The 17,719-nt window shown below is 48.9% G+C and overlaps 1 protein-coding gene across 1 annotated transcript in view; it reads left to right on the forward strand.

Moving 5' to 3' along the window:
- Positions 1-17,719, forward strand: part of Dzip1 (DAZ interacting zinc finger protein 1) — a 58,287-nt gene that overhangs the window by 17,688 nt on the left and 22,880 nt on the right. Inside the window, 7 exon segments of the mRNA XM_051195747.1 lie at positions 1,807-1,931; positions 2,656-2,817; positions 4,354-4,491; positions 7,274-7,336; positions 14,914-15,054; positions 15,515-15,563; positions 16,865-16,921. Of these exon segments, the coding sequence (XP_051051704.1) occupies positions 1,807-1,931; positions 2,656-2,817; positions 4,354-4,491; positions 7,274-7,336; positions 14,914-15,054; positions 15,515-15,563; positions 16,865-16,921 (735 nt within the window).

Below are 17,719 nucleotides of genomic sequence, written 5' to 3' on the forward strand. Positions count from 1 at the left end.
AATGTGCGTTGGACACAGAGCCTGCAGAGTTACGACGTGGGGTGAGGGGAGGCGAAGCCCTACTCCTGTGTAGATGAACATTCCCTGCGATGGAGGGTCGGGGTGGGAAGAAACGTGGAGGAATGCAGGGATAAGAGCGTGTGTGTTGGCCACACATGCGTCTGTCTGCATCACACGCACAAGGGACATGCACTGACATCTGCAGATGGAAGCTCAGGGTGGATGAGAGATCTGGGAGTCCCTGGAGGACAGTGGGCTGGCTGAAGCCGTCTAGCTAGAGGTCAGGAGACCCAGGGCCAATACTAGGCCTCCCAGCATAGGTCCTCAAGAAAGGCAGCTAGGAGGTCCCCCGAGGCTGACCTGGGGAGTGTGCAGTCTTGAACGGCAAGTGGAAAAGTGTTCCTAGAAGATGGCAGTGGTCAAGGATATCAGATGTTCCGGAAGTAAAGATGGACCGTTGCTGTACAGTTGTTAGCCTTGACACAGCAGCTTCAAAGAAGCGATAAGACGACAGGTCAGTTTGAGTGGACTGAGTCGGCAGTCGGTGAGGAAAGGCTCTTAAGCCACGCGCGTGTGTATGTTAGTGTGCGCTGAGAAGGGGAGAGGCCCCGAGCTATCACCTCCACTGAAACGTGGAAATTCTTTTATATGTTTGGATGCTGATGGGAAATAGCCAGAAAGTAGAGGTGGAAATAAAGACTCAGAAATGGGAGCGGGTGCTGCGGTTTACCAAGGAGCCAGCCCTCTCCCTGCTTGAATGTTCTCCAAGAATGCACGGTGGCCTCGTCCTCCAGCAGGGTGGGTGTTGCACCGTTATAACCTACAGAAGTGTCCTCAGTAGGTTTCCTTCGTCTGTAACCAGCGTGTTTGTATTCCCACCCACTGTGCAAAAAAACAAAAAAACAAAAAAAACAAAAAAAAAAACCGGACAGCAGAAATTCTCACTCTAAAGCATGGGCTGCTGACACAAGAAAGTGGTGTTACTGGAAACGTGGGGGGGTGTGGAAACTGTTTGTAACTGACCTACCATTCTTCAGTGTGAAACTGACCTCTGCCTCTCTGTTTCAGTATTTCTAATTCTACCTCATACTCGTGTCAGAGAGCGTTTCAGACTCTGAAATGAGTATTATCTCTTCAGGTCATCTTTGAGATTCTGACTTTCTGCTTTGGTTTGCATACCTTTCATGTCTACACTCACAGCACATGTATTCCCATTCAGTCATGTGTACACCCTCATGTAAGTACATGGACATAATAAGTACCTCTCCTCCCCTTCACGCGTTGCTTCCCACGTCAACTTTCCGGTTCCTCCGCTTTTGCCCTAGTTGATAGATGACTGCCCTCTCCGTATGACCAATGGCAGGGACTTTAGGAACCCTGCTAGGAGGCAGCCCAAACAGTGTTGACTGCGTGGCTTCAGTATTGTGGCTCTCGAAGGCGAAGCCTTTGCCTCTCTGCTTTGAGTGGGACGGGCTTCCCAAGAGTCCAGAGCACCAGTGGGTCCTCACAACTAGGACTGCTCCCCCCCCACAGGGCTCTCGCCCCATCCCCACAAATAATCAACCTTAGCACAGTGAGTGGCTGGAAGGAGCCACCGAGGTTAACGAAGCGCCTGGTGATACAACGGGCTCCAGATAAACACTAAAGAACAGGGCTGGCCTCATGGCAGAAGGGAAGTGTTAATGTCCCAAGTGAGACCATTTTCTTTTGTCTTATCCGTAGAGCTGTGCCCTGTAAGGTTTTTAAGTGAGTGCATGAGAAACTAGATTTTTTTCTGGATCCTAAGTAGATTTTCTGTCGCAACAGAGTATAATACAAAGGCCCAGACCGACAGGCTCCAGAAGGAGGTTGACATGTTAAAGGAGCAGCTGCAGCTCACTAGGTCTCAGCTGGAGTCTGCCCAGTACGCCCATGCAATCCGGTTCTCTAAGGTAGGGCATAGGGTTCTGTGCTGCAGATAATGCAATTACTAGTACTTCAAAAGATGCGGGGAAACAGGGGTGTATGTGTATGGTACATGCGTGTTGTGTGCACCGTGTGTGTATGTGCTTATGCACACACATGTAGGCCAGGGCCCTTATTCCTTTGAGACAGGATCTGTCACTAACCCTGGAGCAAGGCTGGATGCCCTGGAGCCTCAGCAGCACTGGGGTTATATAGCCTTATGTGTGGCCGTCCTGGGATTTGAACTCAGGTCCTTATGCTTATGCAGCCAGCACTGTTAACTACCAAACCGTATCCCCAGGGTCCAGACGTGGGTTTTGGATTCTATTTTTACATTTATTTATCACTCGATAAATGTGGATGGACATGTGGAGGTCAGCGGACAGCTGCTAGAGTTGTCTCTTTCCTTCCAGCTCGTGAGTCCTGGGGTCAAAGTCAGGTTGCCAGGATCAAGGGCCCTTTCCTCGTGAGCCATCTTCCCTGTTCCCTAGCTATGTTTCAATCCAGAAGAATCACTGTGTATAGACCTGCTGTGTTAGGAAGTGTTATTACAATTTGGAAGAACCACTGTGTGTAGACCTAGCGTTTGTTATTACTGGTCTACTTCAAAGAAGAAACACTAAAAGATTTGGGATGAAGCTACGGTTTGTTTCGAAATTTATTTGCGCATCTGCTTCGTTCCTTCAGTGACACATATTAAAACAATTTCAGGAACACGAAACGCAGAAGACAAAAGAGGACGACTTCCTGAAGCTATTTGATAGATGGAAAGAGGAAGAAAAGGAGAAGTTACTCGATGAAATGGAGAAGGTCAAGGAGATGTTCATGAAGGAATTTAAAGAATTGACTTCTAAGAATTCAGCATTAGAATATGTGAGTATTTACCCTGGAAGTTCTCATAGTGTTGCTTGCTTTGAGACAGTGTTAGCATGGCGCTGCGGCCTGAGGATCAGACATCTTACTGTGCCTGACACACACAGCCCCTCCCTCCTTCCAGGGGGCGTGAGGCTCATGGGAGGCGGAGCCAGTGAGAGGAATTGTTTTGTTATGAGTGAGCCCTCTCTACAGGCTCTAGTACGGAACACTGGAACACTCGTTTGTTCAGCTTCCAGAAGAAATTCACTCTTTCCTTATTCGGTTGCCTTTAAAAAGCCTTAAACCACAGACCCTTCTCCGAAATGTAGAATGTTCCAAGTAGTGGATAGAAAGGCTGACTCACCAAGGTAAGACAAGGATGGCGTGGAGTCCTCACTCCACGCCTGAGCTATGAAGAGGATTGGGTCTCCACAGTAAGCAGGATGTGGGAGTGGGCTCTGCCAGTTGGGAAACAGCGGTGGCCCGTAGACTTGTGTGATGGAAAACTCACTGCCTGGGGCTGGGACCTTCATCTTCCTGTTCCTTTGGATCTGAAAACTGGAGAAAAGGAAGAGGGACCTGAGGGTGGTCCTTGGGCTCCCTCTAGGGGCCGACAGGTTTTAGAAACAAAACTAAAGGCTACCGTGGACCAAGGCCACAATGCTTTCCTTTCCTTTCCTGCCCAGCTTCCTGTCTGTGTTAGAGTAGGTCACGTTGTCTCATCAGGCTCTTTTGTCTTTTTGAGTGTTCCGAGCTTGTTATTGAGGAACCCAACGATTTATAGAAGTGTGGGTTGTTTGTATCGGAAGCCCTGCTGGCGGTTCATCCTGCTCAGCACGAGTTTATGTGGGCTGGGTCTTGGAGACAGTGTTACTCATCACAGCATGCCCAGTGCACACACGGACATCATGGTCTCACTCTGGCCTTAGCAGTAGTGACGGTGGGAACACACGTCTCTGCTGAAAAGCTGCTTTGCTCTCAGTGGCTGCTGGGAGCACACAGTGAGAGCAGGCGAAATGTTACCTTTACTGCCTGCTGCTGTCCAGGTTTGGACATTACATTATCTTAACTTCTTAGAACTAGCTGCTACAGTCTGTGTTGCTATAGCCCAGTAATCCAGCACGCAGGAGGCCCAGCAAGAGTTCAAGACCAGCTTGGGCAACCTAGCAAAACCTGCCTCTAGACAGACAGACAGACAGACAGACAGAAAGGGACAAATATGCCCAGTTCCTCTCACAGACGCTGTGTTTCTGCCAAACATTTAAAGACCCTCCTTCAAAGGCCAGAACGTCAATCTGGGGCCAGAGGGCTACTTCAGCAAGACAAGCATTTGCTGTGTAAAAGCTGCAGACTCAAGTTCAACTCCACCAATCCTCATACAGGCAGGCAGGCAGAGAGAACTCACTACCCAGTTGTCCTTGGGCGACCATGTAATCAGTGTGGCATGTCCTACCCCCTAGTAGTAAATCACTTTCTAAAACTTAGTTTCCCTTTATTTTTTCAGTTATATAAATGTCTAACGTCTCTATTGGCGATATTTGTTTTCATTCACAGCAATTGTTAGAGCTACAGAAGTCCAATATGCAGATCAAGTCCAACATAGGCACCTTACGAGACGTCAGTGAGTTTAAAGAAGACCATCTCCCACACCCCCAGGATCTACAAAACATGCTGCAGCTCCTGGACAACCAGGTATGACACGGGCGATGCCCAGAGCCACCATTTGTAACATTTATTCCATTATTTGTGTGTACATCTTCGTGAGGTTATGTGTACAGTGTGTGACACATATGCACTGCCCACACAGGCCAGAAGGGGGCGTTGGATCCCATGGAACTGGAGCTACAGGTGGGGTTTTTTTGTTTTGTTTTTTAACTGTTTAAGGCTTTTATTTGTGAGTGTGTTATAACAATGATACTTTTATTTAAGAGATTTAGAACTATTCAGGATATTTGCTAATATGGAATTACTGCTTTTCTGGGCTTTTTATTATCATTATTATTATTATTAATATTATTATTAATTTGTTTTTACATTCCAATCCCAGTTCCCCCTCCCTTCTCTCTTCCTGCTCCTCCCAACTCCCCAGTCCCCATCTGCTCCACAGAGAGGGTAAGGCCTCCCCTAGGGAGTCTACTAAGTCTGTTACAGGTGTTTTTAATCCCTAAAAGAGTTACTGAACCCTTGCCCTCTGCAAGAGCAGTCAGCACTCTTAGCCACTGAGCCCGGTCTCCACCCCCTTGGGTTTGTCTTAATGGGTTCATTCACACCAAATGTGTTTGTTTCATTTATTCTTTTTATCCTCCTGCCTCTCGACACGTCTGGTTCATAATGGGTGTTGATTCACAGGTGTGGATACTAATTAGTAGTTAGAATTTTTCAGTTTTCACTAACAGAATGGCAGCTCGTGTCCTTAGGCAGTTCCGCATCGTTGTTAAACTTTTATCCTATTTTTCAGGGGTAGATCTCACTTTCGAAAAATGCACATTGCAGCATCGAGCTCCTTAGTTCACGTTAGCACTACCCTGGGCAAACTTTTGTGTATTTTATTCTCACTTGGGGGTCAGACTCCATAATCGCCCTATAAAAGTTACTTTATCACAGCCGTTCGTGGAAAACAATTGAAAATAAAAAAGGCTAAGGGGTTGGGCTGGCGGGAAGCCTGTGTGAGGCCTCATGTTCACTCCCCACTCTGTGTTGGGGGGCGTCGATTATAACCTATGAGTTCAATAATGATAAGTTTAAAGGCCTTGGAGTCCCTGAGATTGCTCACGGGGTAAAGGACCACCAAGCTCTATGACCTAGGTTCGACCCCCGGCACCCACATTGTAGGAGCAGTGAACCAACTCTCTCCAGTTGTCTTCAGACTTTCATGTGTGTGCAGTGTCAACGCTTGACCACACGCCGATGCATACACGCACATACATGATAAATATATATAGTCAATTCTAATAAAAACAAACCTATGCCATTGTCAAAGGGCAGTGGCATTTAGAAATATGGCCGCTGTTTGTTGTTTCTTGCCTGCCTCCCTTAAAAGCACCTTCTCTGTTAGAGTTGGCTGCATCATCATCTTACCTTAATCTTTCAGCGGTCCCGCCTCCCTGAAGCTCACATACACTTGCAGACTTTTCAACTAGCAACAAGACCTTGTTTCCCACCAGAACGTAATTTACAGCGACGATGTCCCCCTCTGCCCCCAGCGCTCCTCCTTCTGGAAAGCAGTTCGCAACCTGTGGGTTGCAAGCCCCTTGGCTTCCAGTGGCCCTTTCCAGGGGCTGCCTAAGACCATCGGCAGATATTTACAAGATGACTCATAGCAGTAGCAAAATTACAATTGCAAAGAAGAAATGAAAACAATCTCATGGTTGAGGCTCACCGCAACTTGAGGGACTGTCTTAAGGGGCCGCAGCATTTAGGGAGGCTCCCTCATGGCCCCTTTGCCCCCCACCGGGACGGCTGGGCTGCTGCTTCTGCTGCTGGCAGGGACCTGCCTCACACTTAGCTGGAACAACACCTCCTCAGGGTCTTCCCAACTCTCCCCCACGCTATGCCATTTGTTTGGCCAGAACTTAATTATACGCTCTAACGGGGTTCTGTCACCATGGTATCCGCCCCTTTCCCCCACGCCCCTTTCCCGCGTAGACCAGGGTGCCCTTTTAACCATCGTCCAAGCTGCCCGTGGTTGTCCAGCCAGGTGCTTAGCATGAGTAGGGGCCTAGAAGTTGACTCAATTTCCTTCCGCAGACCGTGGTGTCTCCCGTGAACTGAGCCCCTCCCTCCCGCCACGCCAGTCATTAGAGAGGAGAGAGCCGCAATTGAGAAAATGCCACCATAAGATCAGGCTGTGGGCAGCACCGTGGGGCGTCCTCTTAATTAGCGATTAATGGTGGAGGGTCCAGCCCATTGTGGGTGGGCGGTGCCACCAGGCCCTGGATGAGGAAGCCATCGGGAACAAGCCAGTAAGCAGCGTGCATACACACACACACACACACACACACACACACACACACACACACGGCCTCTGCATCAGCTCTGGACTCCAGGACCCTGTCCGGCTTGAGTTCTGTCCTGACTTCCGTTGACAGTGAACTTTGATGATCTGTGATGTGGGAGTGTAAGCCAGCGAATGACACCCCCCCCCCAAAGGGTTTGGTCATGGTGTTTCATCACAGCTCTGGTGACCCTGACTATGCATCCTCACCACCACAGTGTGACCGACCCCGCTGGCTCCACTTGCTAGCCTGAAACACTGACTACTCTCCAACAGAAACACCTGCTGTCCCAACCCCGCAGGAAGCCCAGGGAGGAATGAATGGGTTCAGACACTGCGGCCACATTTACTCCAGAAATGCCAGCCAAAGTTACACTAGGTTGTCGGGTTTCATAGGTACCCAGTGAACGGCCAAAGCTCCACTGTGGAGTAGCTGTCTGTGTTGCTGATTCAGACAAATCACTTGCTTTCTCTCTCCAGGCAAGCAAGTGGTCAGATCGATTTCAAGTTCTCAACGAGGAACACAGCAAGGAGAAGGGACAGGTAAGACTGAGAACCTGGGAGCCTCTGTCTAAGTCAGTCACCCCTGCCCCCTTCCCTCCAGTGCCGAGGATGGACCTCAGGCATCACACACTCAATCACACTCACACACACGCACATACACACACACATGCACACACTCAATCACACACACACTCACATGCACACACTCAATCACACTCTCACACACTCACATGCACACACTCACATGCACACACTCAATCACACTCTCACACACTCACACACACATGCATGCACATACTCAATCACACACACTCACACACACACATGCACATACACACACACTCACACACACATGCACATACACACACACTCACACACACATGCATGCACACACACATGCATGCACACACACTCACACACACATGCATGCACACACACATGCATGCACACACTCACACACACATGCATGCACACACTCAATCACACACACTCACTCACACACACATGCATGCACATACTCGCACACACACACTCACACACACATGCATGCACACACTCACACACATGCATGCACATACACACATGCATGCACACACTCAATCACACACACTCACTCACACACACATGCATGCACATACTCACACACACTCATACACACACGCATGCACACATGCATGCACACACTCAATCACACACACTCACACACACATGCACATACACACACACTCACACACACATGCATGCACACACTCAATCACACACACTCAATCACACTCACACACACTCACACACGCACATACACACATGCATGCACACACTCAATCACACTCACACACACACCACACACACAGATACACACACATGCATGCACATACACACACACACACCACACATCAGATACACACACATGCATGCACACACTCAATCACACACACTCAATCACACTCACACACACACCACACACACAGATACACACATGCATGCACATACACACACACACACACACACACCACACACCACACAGCACACATCACATACACATGCCACATACATGTTGGCTGTTTTTGAAAAGAATTTCTAATTTATTCAGTAATGAAAGTAGTACATCCCTACTTAACATTTCAGGAGAAATGAGTGACAAAGCTGAAGTTATTTATAGATCTGAAACAAAATTAAGCACTTGCTCCTCCTTTCTGAGTTCCTGTTCAACTTTCTTTCTATGTTATAAATGGTGACTTTCTTTTTCTAAGCTAGTTGTGCTTTGAGAGTTTCACACATGCATGCAGTGTATTTAGACCGCGCCCATCCCTAGCTCCACCCCAATCTCATTCTAGACTTGGACTTCTCTGCTGTGTCCCCTCCTCCTCCCAAATTCATGTCTCCCTTCTAAAATCTGCCTAAAACACAACCGCTGATTCCAGTCAGTGTCACCCATATGCACATGGGTACCACAGCCATGACGAACAGTGGCCCTGTCTCCCCTGTAGGCATCACTGCCCGCAGCTCCTCAGCTCCAGGTGGGGCCTCTTGAGCGCCTCCCCCTCCATACTGGACTGCTGAGTGGCCTTCTCTGACGTAGGCAACCACAGCCTCCTGGAGTTCACCAGTGAAGCAACATCCTGTTCATAGTCCGATGACACTGGAGCCTGCCCCCTCTTCTAAGTCCCAGCTCAGAGAGGCACACTGTGCCCTCCTCCTTCCCTTCCTCGGCATGGCATGGCATGCTGCTCTTCCTCTGACGCCCCGTGCCCTTCACCATGGGACTGCTCACTGGCGTAAAGATTCCCTCCCTTCTCCCCATGGCCTCCCTCCCTCCAGGCTGCTGCCAACACTTGCAGCTTGTCAGCATAACCTGCTGGTTTTCTCTTTAACTCTAAAAAAAGAACGTTCTCAAGCTTCCTTCCGAATATGTCTTTAAATCCCCTTATTAACAAGACTAAACCCAAAGGGGAAGCTGACCAGTTTCCTGGGTGACATATCATGCCCAACTGTTTTGTAGATGGGCTCCTCCATCTCTGTGTCCTGCCATCTTCTTATCCTCTCTTCCCTGAGCCTTGGTGCGCGTGCGCATGCGCGTGCGCGCGTGTAGGGAGTAAATGTCCTGTATGGGGATGAACACACACAATCACTGACTCTCTGTACTTGGGTCAGTTGTGAATCTCTATGTTAACCACTGTCCACTGCACAGAGCAGGGTGGAGAGCTATGTTAATCTACAGGTATAGAGGAGGTATTTAGAAGCATTTGATAGCGTCCCATTAGGAAAATACTAGCAGTAAGCTTTCCCCTTTTGCCTACAAACTCTCCAGTCACAACTTCTTGGCCTAGTTTACAGAGCCAGGCAGGAGTCCCTTCCTGTGGAGCAGGCCTTTAACCCGAGCATAAAGTGATTGGTTACTCCTACAACATTCATGCCACTATTACACCAATGAGCATATCTAAATGTAGCACCATAAATAAAAGGCCCACAGACAGATGTTGGGGTTCAAGCCTCAAGCTAGAGATCAGAAAAGCAAAGCATCCGGCCAGTAGCTCCTTCTAGCTCAGTCTGAAAGGGCTGGTCCACAGGCTCTTCACCAGGCCTCAGACGGCTGCCTCTCCTCAGCGTGGCTGGAGAAAATCCAGAGACACTGGGCTCCAGTCTTTTACACACCTCTCTAGGGCTGGGATTAAAGACGTGATCCCAGGTGCTGAGATCACCTTGGTGTGAGCTGTTTCTCTTAGCCCTGGATCAATTTCACATAGTCAGTGTGGCCTTGAACTAACAGAGATCTGCCTGCCTCTTTCTCCCAAGTGGTGGGATTAAAAGGTGTGTATCATCACTGCCTGGCTTCTATAGCCTGTGGCTGGCTGACTTTGCTTTCTGAATTCTCAGGCAAGCTTTAATAAATCATAAATAATATGTCACCAAATCAAAATGTTATATTTCTTTACAAAAATTGAATTTGCACTTTCTAGATAATAAGTACTTTATGCTTAAAAGTATGATGATCTTAGATGTTTCATGTGTCCATGATTTTTATGTTATTGAATTTTATATATCTATTTTTTTTTTTTGCATTTCAAAGCTGGAACATAAATAAAAGACTGTTAACATTAAGGACCTAATGAAAACAAAACTTTGTTATAAATGTGATTCCCTGATCCATATTCAGTGTGTACATCAGAAGATTTGTTTGTTTGCTTTCTAATAGTATTGTCTTTTGTGGCCTCTGTGTTGCTAACAGACCTTTTTTCTGCATAGAATACTGTTTGCTCATCCACATTCCTTAAAATAACATTTCTTCAGTACTAAGTACAGCTTTCATATAGTAGGGAGAGTATCCTATTACCAAAGATTATATAGTCGTGTGTGTGTGTGTGCATGCATGTTCACATGCCATGTGATCATATGTGCACTGTATGTGTGGGCACAGGTTGATGTAAGGACTCGGGCATTGGGCTGGCCCGCCCCTGTCACCTGGCAGAATGCACTCAGGCGGTGCCCTGGTCAGCACAGGTGCAAAGGACCCCTTTAAAAGACAGACCTCCTCCTACTTACACGTTCTCTCTCTCTCTCCCTCTCTCTCTCCCAGCTCTCTCTTTTCTGCTCTCTCTTTCTGTCCCCCCCACACACCCCCAGCCTTCCCGCCTGCCTTCCCTGCGGTTCTCCTGGGGCAGACAGGACTTTTTCCTGTTTTCTTCTGTCCTCTCTCTGTGTCTCTTTACCTCTTTTACTGTCCCTCTCCCTCCCCTTTCTAACACAACTTCTCATTTAAGCTCTCTGTCTGCCTGGAGTGTTTGTCCCTCTGCCTCTCCGGCAGTGGAATCCGCCAAGGTCCCCCTCCCGCTTTATCCTAACAGTTGATGCTGAGCATATCTTGTCCAATCGCTGTCCACTGAGGCAGGATCTCTTGCTGAACCTGGAGCTTGGTGATGCGGACAGTTGGACAGCTGGCTGGACCCAGGGGTCGTGCCCACCACCTCCCAAGTACAGCAACCTGCTCAGCTGTTCCTCGGTGCCGGGTGTCTGAACTCTGCTCCTTGTGCTTGTGCACGTGTACTTTACCCCCGGATCTTTCTAGCCTCATCCGGGTCTCTCTTTTTGTGGACACGGAAAGCCTATCCGTTTGTTCTTCTCCGGCAGCTTCCCTTGCATCAGTTTTCGGCTCGCTGTGGCAGACTGTCCCAGATTTAGCCTCCAACGGTCCACGTAAATCATCTCATACAGTCTGTGGGACGGGAGTCTTAGGCTCGACTGACTTGCTGAGGCTCACGAACCCCCAAGCTGTACTCTGAACGTTACCTAGGTTGTGTTTCCCTGTGGAGCTCTTTAGGGTTAGCCTGGGTTAGCTTCTGGAAGGTGCATCCCTCCACAGGGATCCCCAGCGTGGTCATTGGCCTCACGGCCCTCTGGGACCGTCCCTCGCTTTCACCTTCCTCTTTGGGAAGAGTCTGGAACTTAAGGGGCCTAAGGCTGGGCTGTGCCCGGCCAGGGTATGCCGCCCCTCTGTCTGCTGGCCCTGCTGTTTAGAAGCTGCCTCACTTACACCCCAACAGTGAATTAATCAAACGCAGGCATCTCCGCCCGAGACCTAGTAATTATTACACGTGACTGGCGCCCACTCTCCCCACAATGTACATACTATGTCTCTCTGCTTTGGGGAAGTTGCCTGTGCCAGCTTGTTATTGCTTTAGCCAGGTTCTTGGCAGTCTTTTTCCTTTTTAAAATAACATTGGTGGGAGTTCAAAGGGAGTCACAGATAATCCGAGGTGTGACCTTCCGACCCAGCCTGAGAGCCTGGGGTGGGGGTGGGGGGGGTGTTATGGTCACATGGTGACAGAGGTGACTGGTGTTATGGGCAAGGGTTCAGAGCACAGCAGGGAGCTTGAAAAGATACCACACATGCAGACACACACACTCACACACAAACACACACCACACACACACATAGACACACACACCACACACACTCACACACACCACACACACATACTACTCAAACAGACACACCACACACACCACACACATACTCACACACACACACACTACTCACGCAGATAGACACACATACCACACACACATGTGCATACACACACACATGCACACACACTCAAACACACTCACACACACCACAGATACATGCACACACACATAGACACACTCACACCACATACCACACTCACACACACGCACACACACACACTCACTCACACGCGCACACACTCACACACACACACACACACACACAGGGGCTCCGAGAGATAGTATCCGACTGTCTTGTTGAAGCTCTGAATTCCTCTCTCATCATATTCTACACCTTTCTTGACTGTGGTATCACGGTGACGTCACCCCTTGATTTTGATTTTTTTTTCTGGGTTCCCTTGCTTCCTGAGGGCTGGCATAGCTCCTCAGTCTGATGCGCTCCACTCCAACCCCGAGCATTTTTACTAGAATTTCTTTCTGATTTCTAAGGGTTTCTCAGATGGCCTGTGGAGGTCATGGGGACATGCCCCTCCAACCATCTAGATGTGTTGAGTTTTTGTTTTGTCTTGTGACAAGGTGTCATTAAGTAGCCCTGACTGCTTTAGAACTCACAAGTAGATGAAGCTGACTTTGAACTCACAGAGATCTGCCTGCCTCTTGCCTCCCAAGTGCTGGGATGCAAGTCTTGCACTACTATGCCTGAAAGTTCTGGACACTTTGTTTCTTGGGGGAGTTCTTGGAATCCAGCAGGCTCTAAGTGTTCTTCTCTGGCTGCCCACATGCTGAAGCCCAGTGTTTGTACATTCGCTTTTTGGGAACCCAGGGACCTTCACAGACAAGACCATGACATGTGCAGATCCTTCACTCTGAAGCCAGGTGCGCGAGTCACTTTTGTTGCCTCTCCAGACCTGAGTTTCCACATTGTACCATGAGTCTAGACTGCATTTCTGTAGCATCATTGGGATACACAAGATCGGGGGATACTTAGCATCGTAGCAAGTGTTGACTTAAACCTCACCACCAAGCTGAAGGGGACATACTGTCCTTGCAGAGGCCGGAAGTTCAGTTCCCAGATCCCATACCCAGTAGCTTCTCAATGCTTACACCCAGCTCCAGACACTTGTGTGCACAGACCCACACAGGCAGACACCTATACACAAAGTTAAAACTCAGTCTTTCAAAGAAGCAAGCAAGAGCAGAAAGAGCCCACTACACGCTCATCCCATCATCGGACAAAGCTGTTTCCCTCCGTCTGATGGATGAGTCCACCCCGCTGGCTTCCCATGAGGTGTCAGATGCAGACTATCCTGAGTACCAGTTACCAAGCTGCCTTATGACTCGTTTTGTTTTTCTATTCCCATTCTGTTTTGTCAGCTACTGAAATTGCTTGAACAGGCATTGCTTAAATTACCAGAAGCGTTTTTTTTTTTTTTTTTTCTTGGCTTTAAGTTTCTGTGTCAGTTTATGGGCGACTGTGACAAAGTGCATGGCAAAGGCAGCTTAAGGCAGGCCTTACTCTGGCTCACAGTTGTCCTTGGATGGGGAGCTCCGGGCAGCTGACTGCATTACGCCTCACTGTGGAGAAACAAAGAAGTGAATGTCACCTCTCAGGTCCCCTTCAGCTTCTTGTCCAGTCCAGGACCTGTCTGGTAGAATGACGCCCACGCTCACGGTGGGTCTTCCTGCTTCAGACAGCTCGGTTGAGAAAATCCTGTGCAGACAAGCTTAGTTCCTTTCTGTGTTGGGTTCCAGATCCCACTAAGATGACAAGGCAAGGTTGACCATCGCACGGGCCAAGGAGTTGGCCCAGCAGTTAAAGAGCTTGCCACACAAGAGGACAGGAGTTCAGGTACCGGGAACCGTGGAAGTGCTCAGCAGACTCGGCAGCCTTGGAAGGCTGTTGGGATTAGCCACATCAGCTAGTTCAGGGCTGGGTTGAGATAGTCTGCCTGAATAAGATGAGATGAGGGGTAATGAGGAAGACGCCCAGCGTCAACCGTGGGCCTCCTCATGGACATGGGCACGTGTGTGCGTTCTCACATTCGCACACACGGACCACACGCACGTACTGGGAGAAAGAAGAAAGAGGTTAACCGTCATAGTCTCTAAAGACGCATCTATGGCATTTTACCCCCTCTCTCTCCATTTGGTACTCCCTCCCCCCTTCTCCCTCTATTCTTGAAGCCCCTACCTGTACGGACCTGTGATTATGCTGATCGCTGGGAGAATAAAATGGACCACATGGACTCTCCAGCGCACGGTTGCCCAACCGAGCTGCGTGTTACGCGTGGATCTAAGGGCAGGGGCCAGGGCTGTGTAAAAAGTTCATCCCAGAGGCGAGACCCTCATCCTTAGTCACCACCGAGCAGCTGCGTGTTAGTTCATAGAACCCGCTCAAGTTGACTCAGCTGCCCACCTGGTCAGCCTTTTCTGTCTCAGGTCATGAACTGCAAGTCCAGCCAGGGCCTTGGAATGCATTGCCTGAAGATTTTTCCGAATAATGACTCAATGCACGGAGACCACAAGGGAGCCAGCAGAGAAGTCAACACGAGTGCATAAAATCTGCAAACGAGAAAAAACCGAAAAGCTCATGCGTGCGCGCGCGCACCCTGAGGACTGATGTGCCCCCCACTTGCTCTTCCCTCCTCCAGCTCCTGTCACACATAGAGAAGCTCCGAAGCTCGATGATGGAAGATCTGAGTGCAGATAATGTTTTCTACAAGAGGCGGGTAGAAGAGCTGGGCCAGAAAGTGCAGGAGCAGAGTGAGCTCATCCTCAGTCAGAAGCAACAGGTACCTCGGGGAGGGTTCCGCACCGGAGGAATCTGCACTGAGAGGGGCCCTGCGCCAAAAGCGCCCCCGTCCCCCCCCCCCACAAAGCGCCTTTGATCTGAGGACCGAGGGGCTTAGTCTATGGCATCCTAAGTTGAAGATGATGGGAGTGGACCACTTCCTCCCTGGGATTACTTGCAAGAGTAAATGCATCCAAATAAATGGTCCCCGAAGCTACTTTAGACACAGAGATGCCTCAGACAATGCATATGAGGGTTAGGTAGGTCTTTTGTTCAAGATCACTTGGAGAAAAATAGCCGTTCGTATTGCTTTTCTACAATTCCTTCCTCTGTCAGGAGGTGCATGTTGGTGTGAGTCAGTGAAAAGGTTAATTTACCAAGGACCATGTGTGGCTTCCAGCGATCTGTCCATCTCTTGTCTAGAACATGAATTGCTAGCAGACTGTTTTTGTCTTTTGCAGATTAGAGAATTTACCAGTAAACCATACGGCAGTGTTGGTGAGCTGAAAGGTAAGGACAGGACACCTGTGATATAGCCTAAGTGATTTGCCTGACAGCTTTGGGTACAGAAAATCTGGGCCTGCTGATTTGTGACTACTAAAGTAGCATTTTACTTGGAATTTTTATTTGGGATATGTGTCCTCATGTTCTTTTAGTATTTGAGAGACATGTTGTCATTACCCAGGAATTTTAAGAATTAAGAAAATCTAAACTCATTTAATATTTTATATGTAATTCATTCAGCAACTTTGTGCACAGCTCTGTTTAGTGGTCATTTGCCTCCTTGTGAGTGTTTTTGCCTGCATGTATGTATGCATGTGTGTGTGCCGTGTGCGTGCAGGACCAGTGTGGAGGCCAGAAGAGGGTGTCAGATCCCCGGGAACTGGAGCGACAGATGGTAGTGAGCTGCCGTGTGGGTGCTGGGAAACTAAACCCAAGTCCTCTGCAAGCGCAGCAAACACCCCTAACCACTGAACCATCTTTCCTGCCCTGCGTCCCGTCTCTGGATTTATACACATACGACAGGGCCTAGGAAGAGTGAGTTCAAACCCCCCCTACCCCCTCCACCTCCCCCACTCCCCCATCTTTGTGAGTGTGTATTCAGCTTCTTCGTCTCTAACACTGGAGGTTTAATAGAAGCTACACTCAAGCTTTGATACCGGGATTAAATGGAGTAACAACCCACTTGAAGTACACCAGTGACGCGCTAGTGCTAGCTTTCAGTGTGGACATTAAACACGTAACTCCTCAAGTTCTGCAAAGGCTTTCTGCATCCCCTGCCTCTGTTAGCTTAGGGTTGCAGCTTGGTCCCAGGAGTGGCCTACAGCAGCAGAAGCCTGGCCATCTCTCCTGTCAGGCACGCTCTGGGCCAGAAGAAAATCGCAGCTAAAAGCTAGACTTCTGCCCGCAGGTTCCAGGCTTGGCCTCGGCGTGGCCCAGATTGTAAAGGACACACACTGCCTGGTTTGGTAATGGGACACAAGCTGAATTTCCTCCCGTCTTTTTATGGGATAGATAAATAAAGAGAGGAGACAGGTTTATAATTTCCTTCAACTTCTCTTAGAACAACGAGTGCCCGGGTGACAAGATGTACAGACTAATGCTTATTTAAATATAGTTGGCTGGAAGCCATTTTTTTAAAAAAAAGCCTTAAAAGAACTCGAGCCAAGCCCGCTGCGCAGAGCCAGGCGCTCTACGTCATGCAGGCTTCCCAGCTGCTTTTCTGGTGGCAGAATTTAGGACAGCTTGCTGCCAAAGCCTGCTCCTGTGTTACAGTTTTCACTTTTAACTTATATTTTTTGTCATTTCAGCGAACGCCCTGCCCTGGCAAGCACCGGACTGTAAGTCAGCCGTCCCCGCCGCACCCAGTAAGTGTGTAGGTTCCTCATGCTCTTGTTTTTGGTTTTGTTTTTTTCCTTGCTTACTGACTTTATTCTAGGGACTTTTTTTTCCCCCCTTGGAAACGATGTATTTGGTGATGACATGCGGTCCATTTTGGTTCTGACTTTGACCCAACCCTGTAACCCAAGGCTGTCGATCTCGTAACTCAGTTTTGATTTGGCAGTTTGACTTGTAAAGGAACGCGTAAGAGAGAATGTTGGCATCATGCAAGTTCACATTTGGGGAAGAGCATGATCAGTGGCCAAGGTTACTCTGACGTGACCGGGACTGGATACTGAGGATTTTAGCAGGTCCCCCGTCGTCCTTACTTGTGATCAGACCTGGGGACTGGGGAGAGGGCTGCGTAGTAAAATCTTTGCTATGCAAGCCTGAGGACTTGAGTTTGATCCCCAGCACCCAGGGACAAGCGAGGGATTAGCTGGGTGCAGTAGCACAGGTCTATAACCCCAGTACCAGGGGGTGGAGAGGGGAATCTCCAGGGCTTGTTAGCTAGGTGGTCTAGCCAAATCTGCAAGCTCTGGGTTCAGAGATCCCATCTGGATGTGATTGATAGCTGTCATAGTAGGGCCACACCTTTAATCCCAGCACTCGGGAGGCAGAGGCAGGTGGATCTCTCTGGGTTCCAGGCCAGCCCGGTCTACAGAGCGAGTTCCAGAACAGCCAGGGCTGTTGCACAGAGAAACCCTGTCTCAAAAAACAAAAACAAAAAACAAAACAAGCAAACAAGAGACAGGGTTTCTCTGTGTTGCTTTGGAGCCTGTCCT

Source organism: Phodopus roborovskii, unplaced genomic scaffold (genome assembly GCF_943737965.1).
Source record: "Phodopus roborovskii unplaced genomic scaffold, PHOROB, whole genome shotgun sequence".
In the NCBI taxonomy this organism is placed as follows: Eukaryota; Metazoa; Chordata; class Mammalia; order Rodentia; family Cricetidae; genus Phodopus; species Phodopus roborovskii.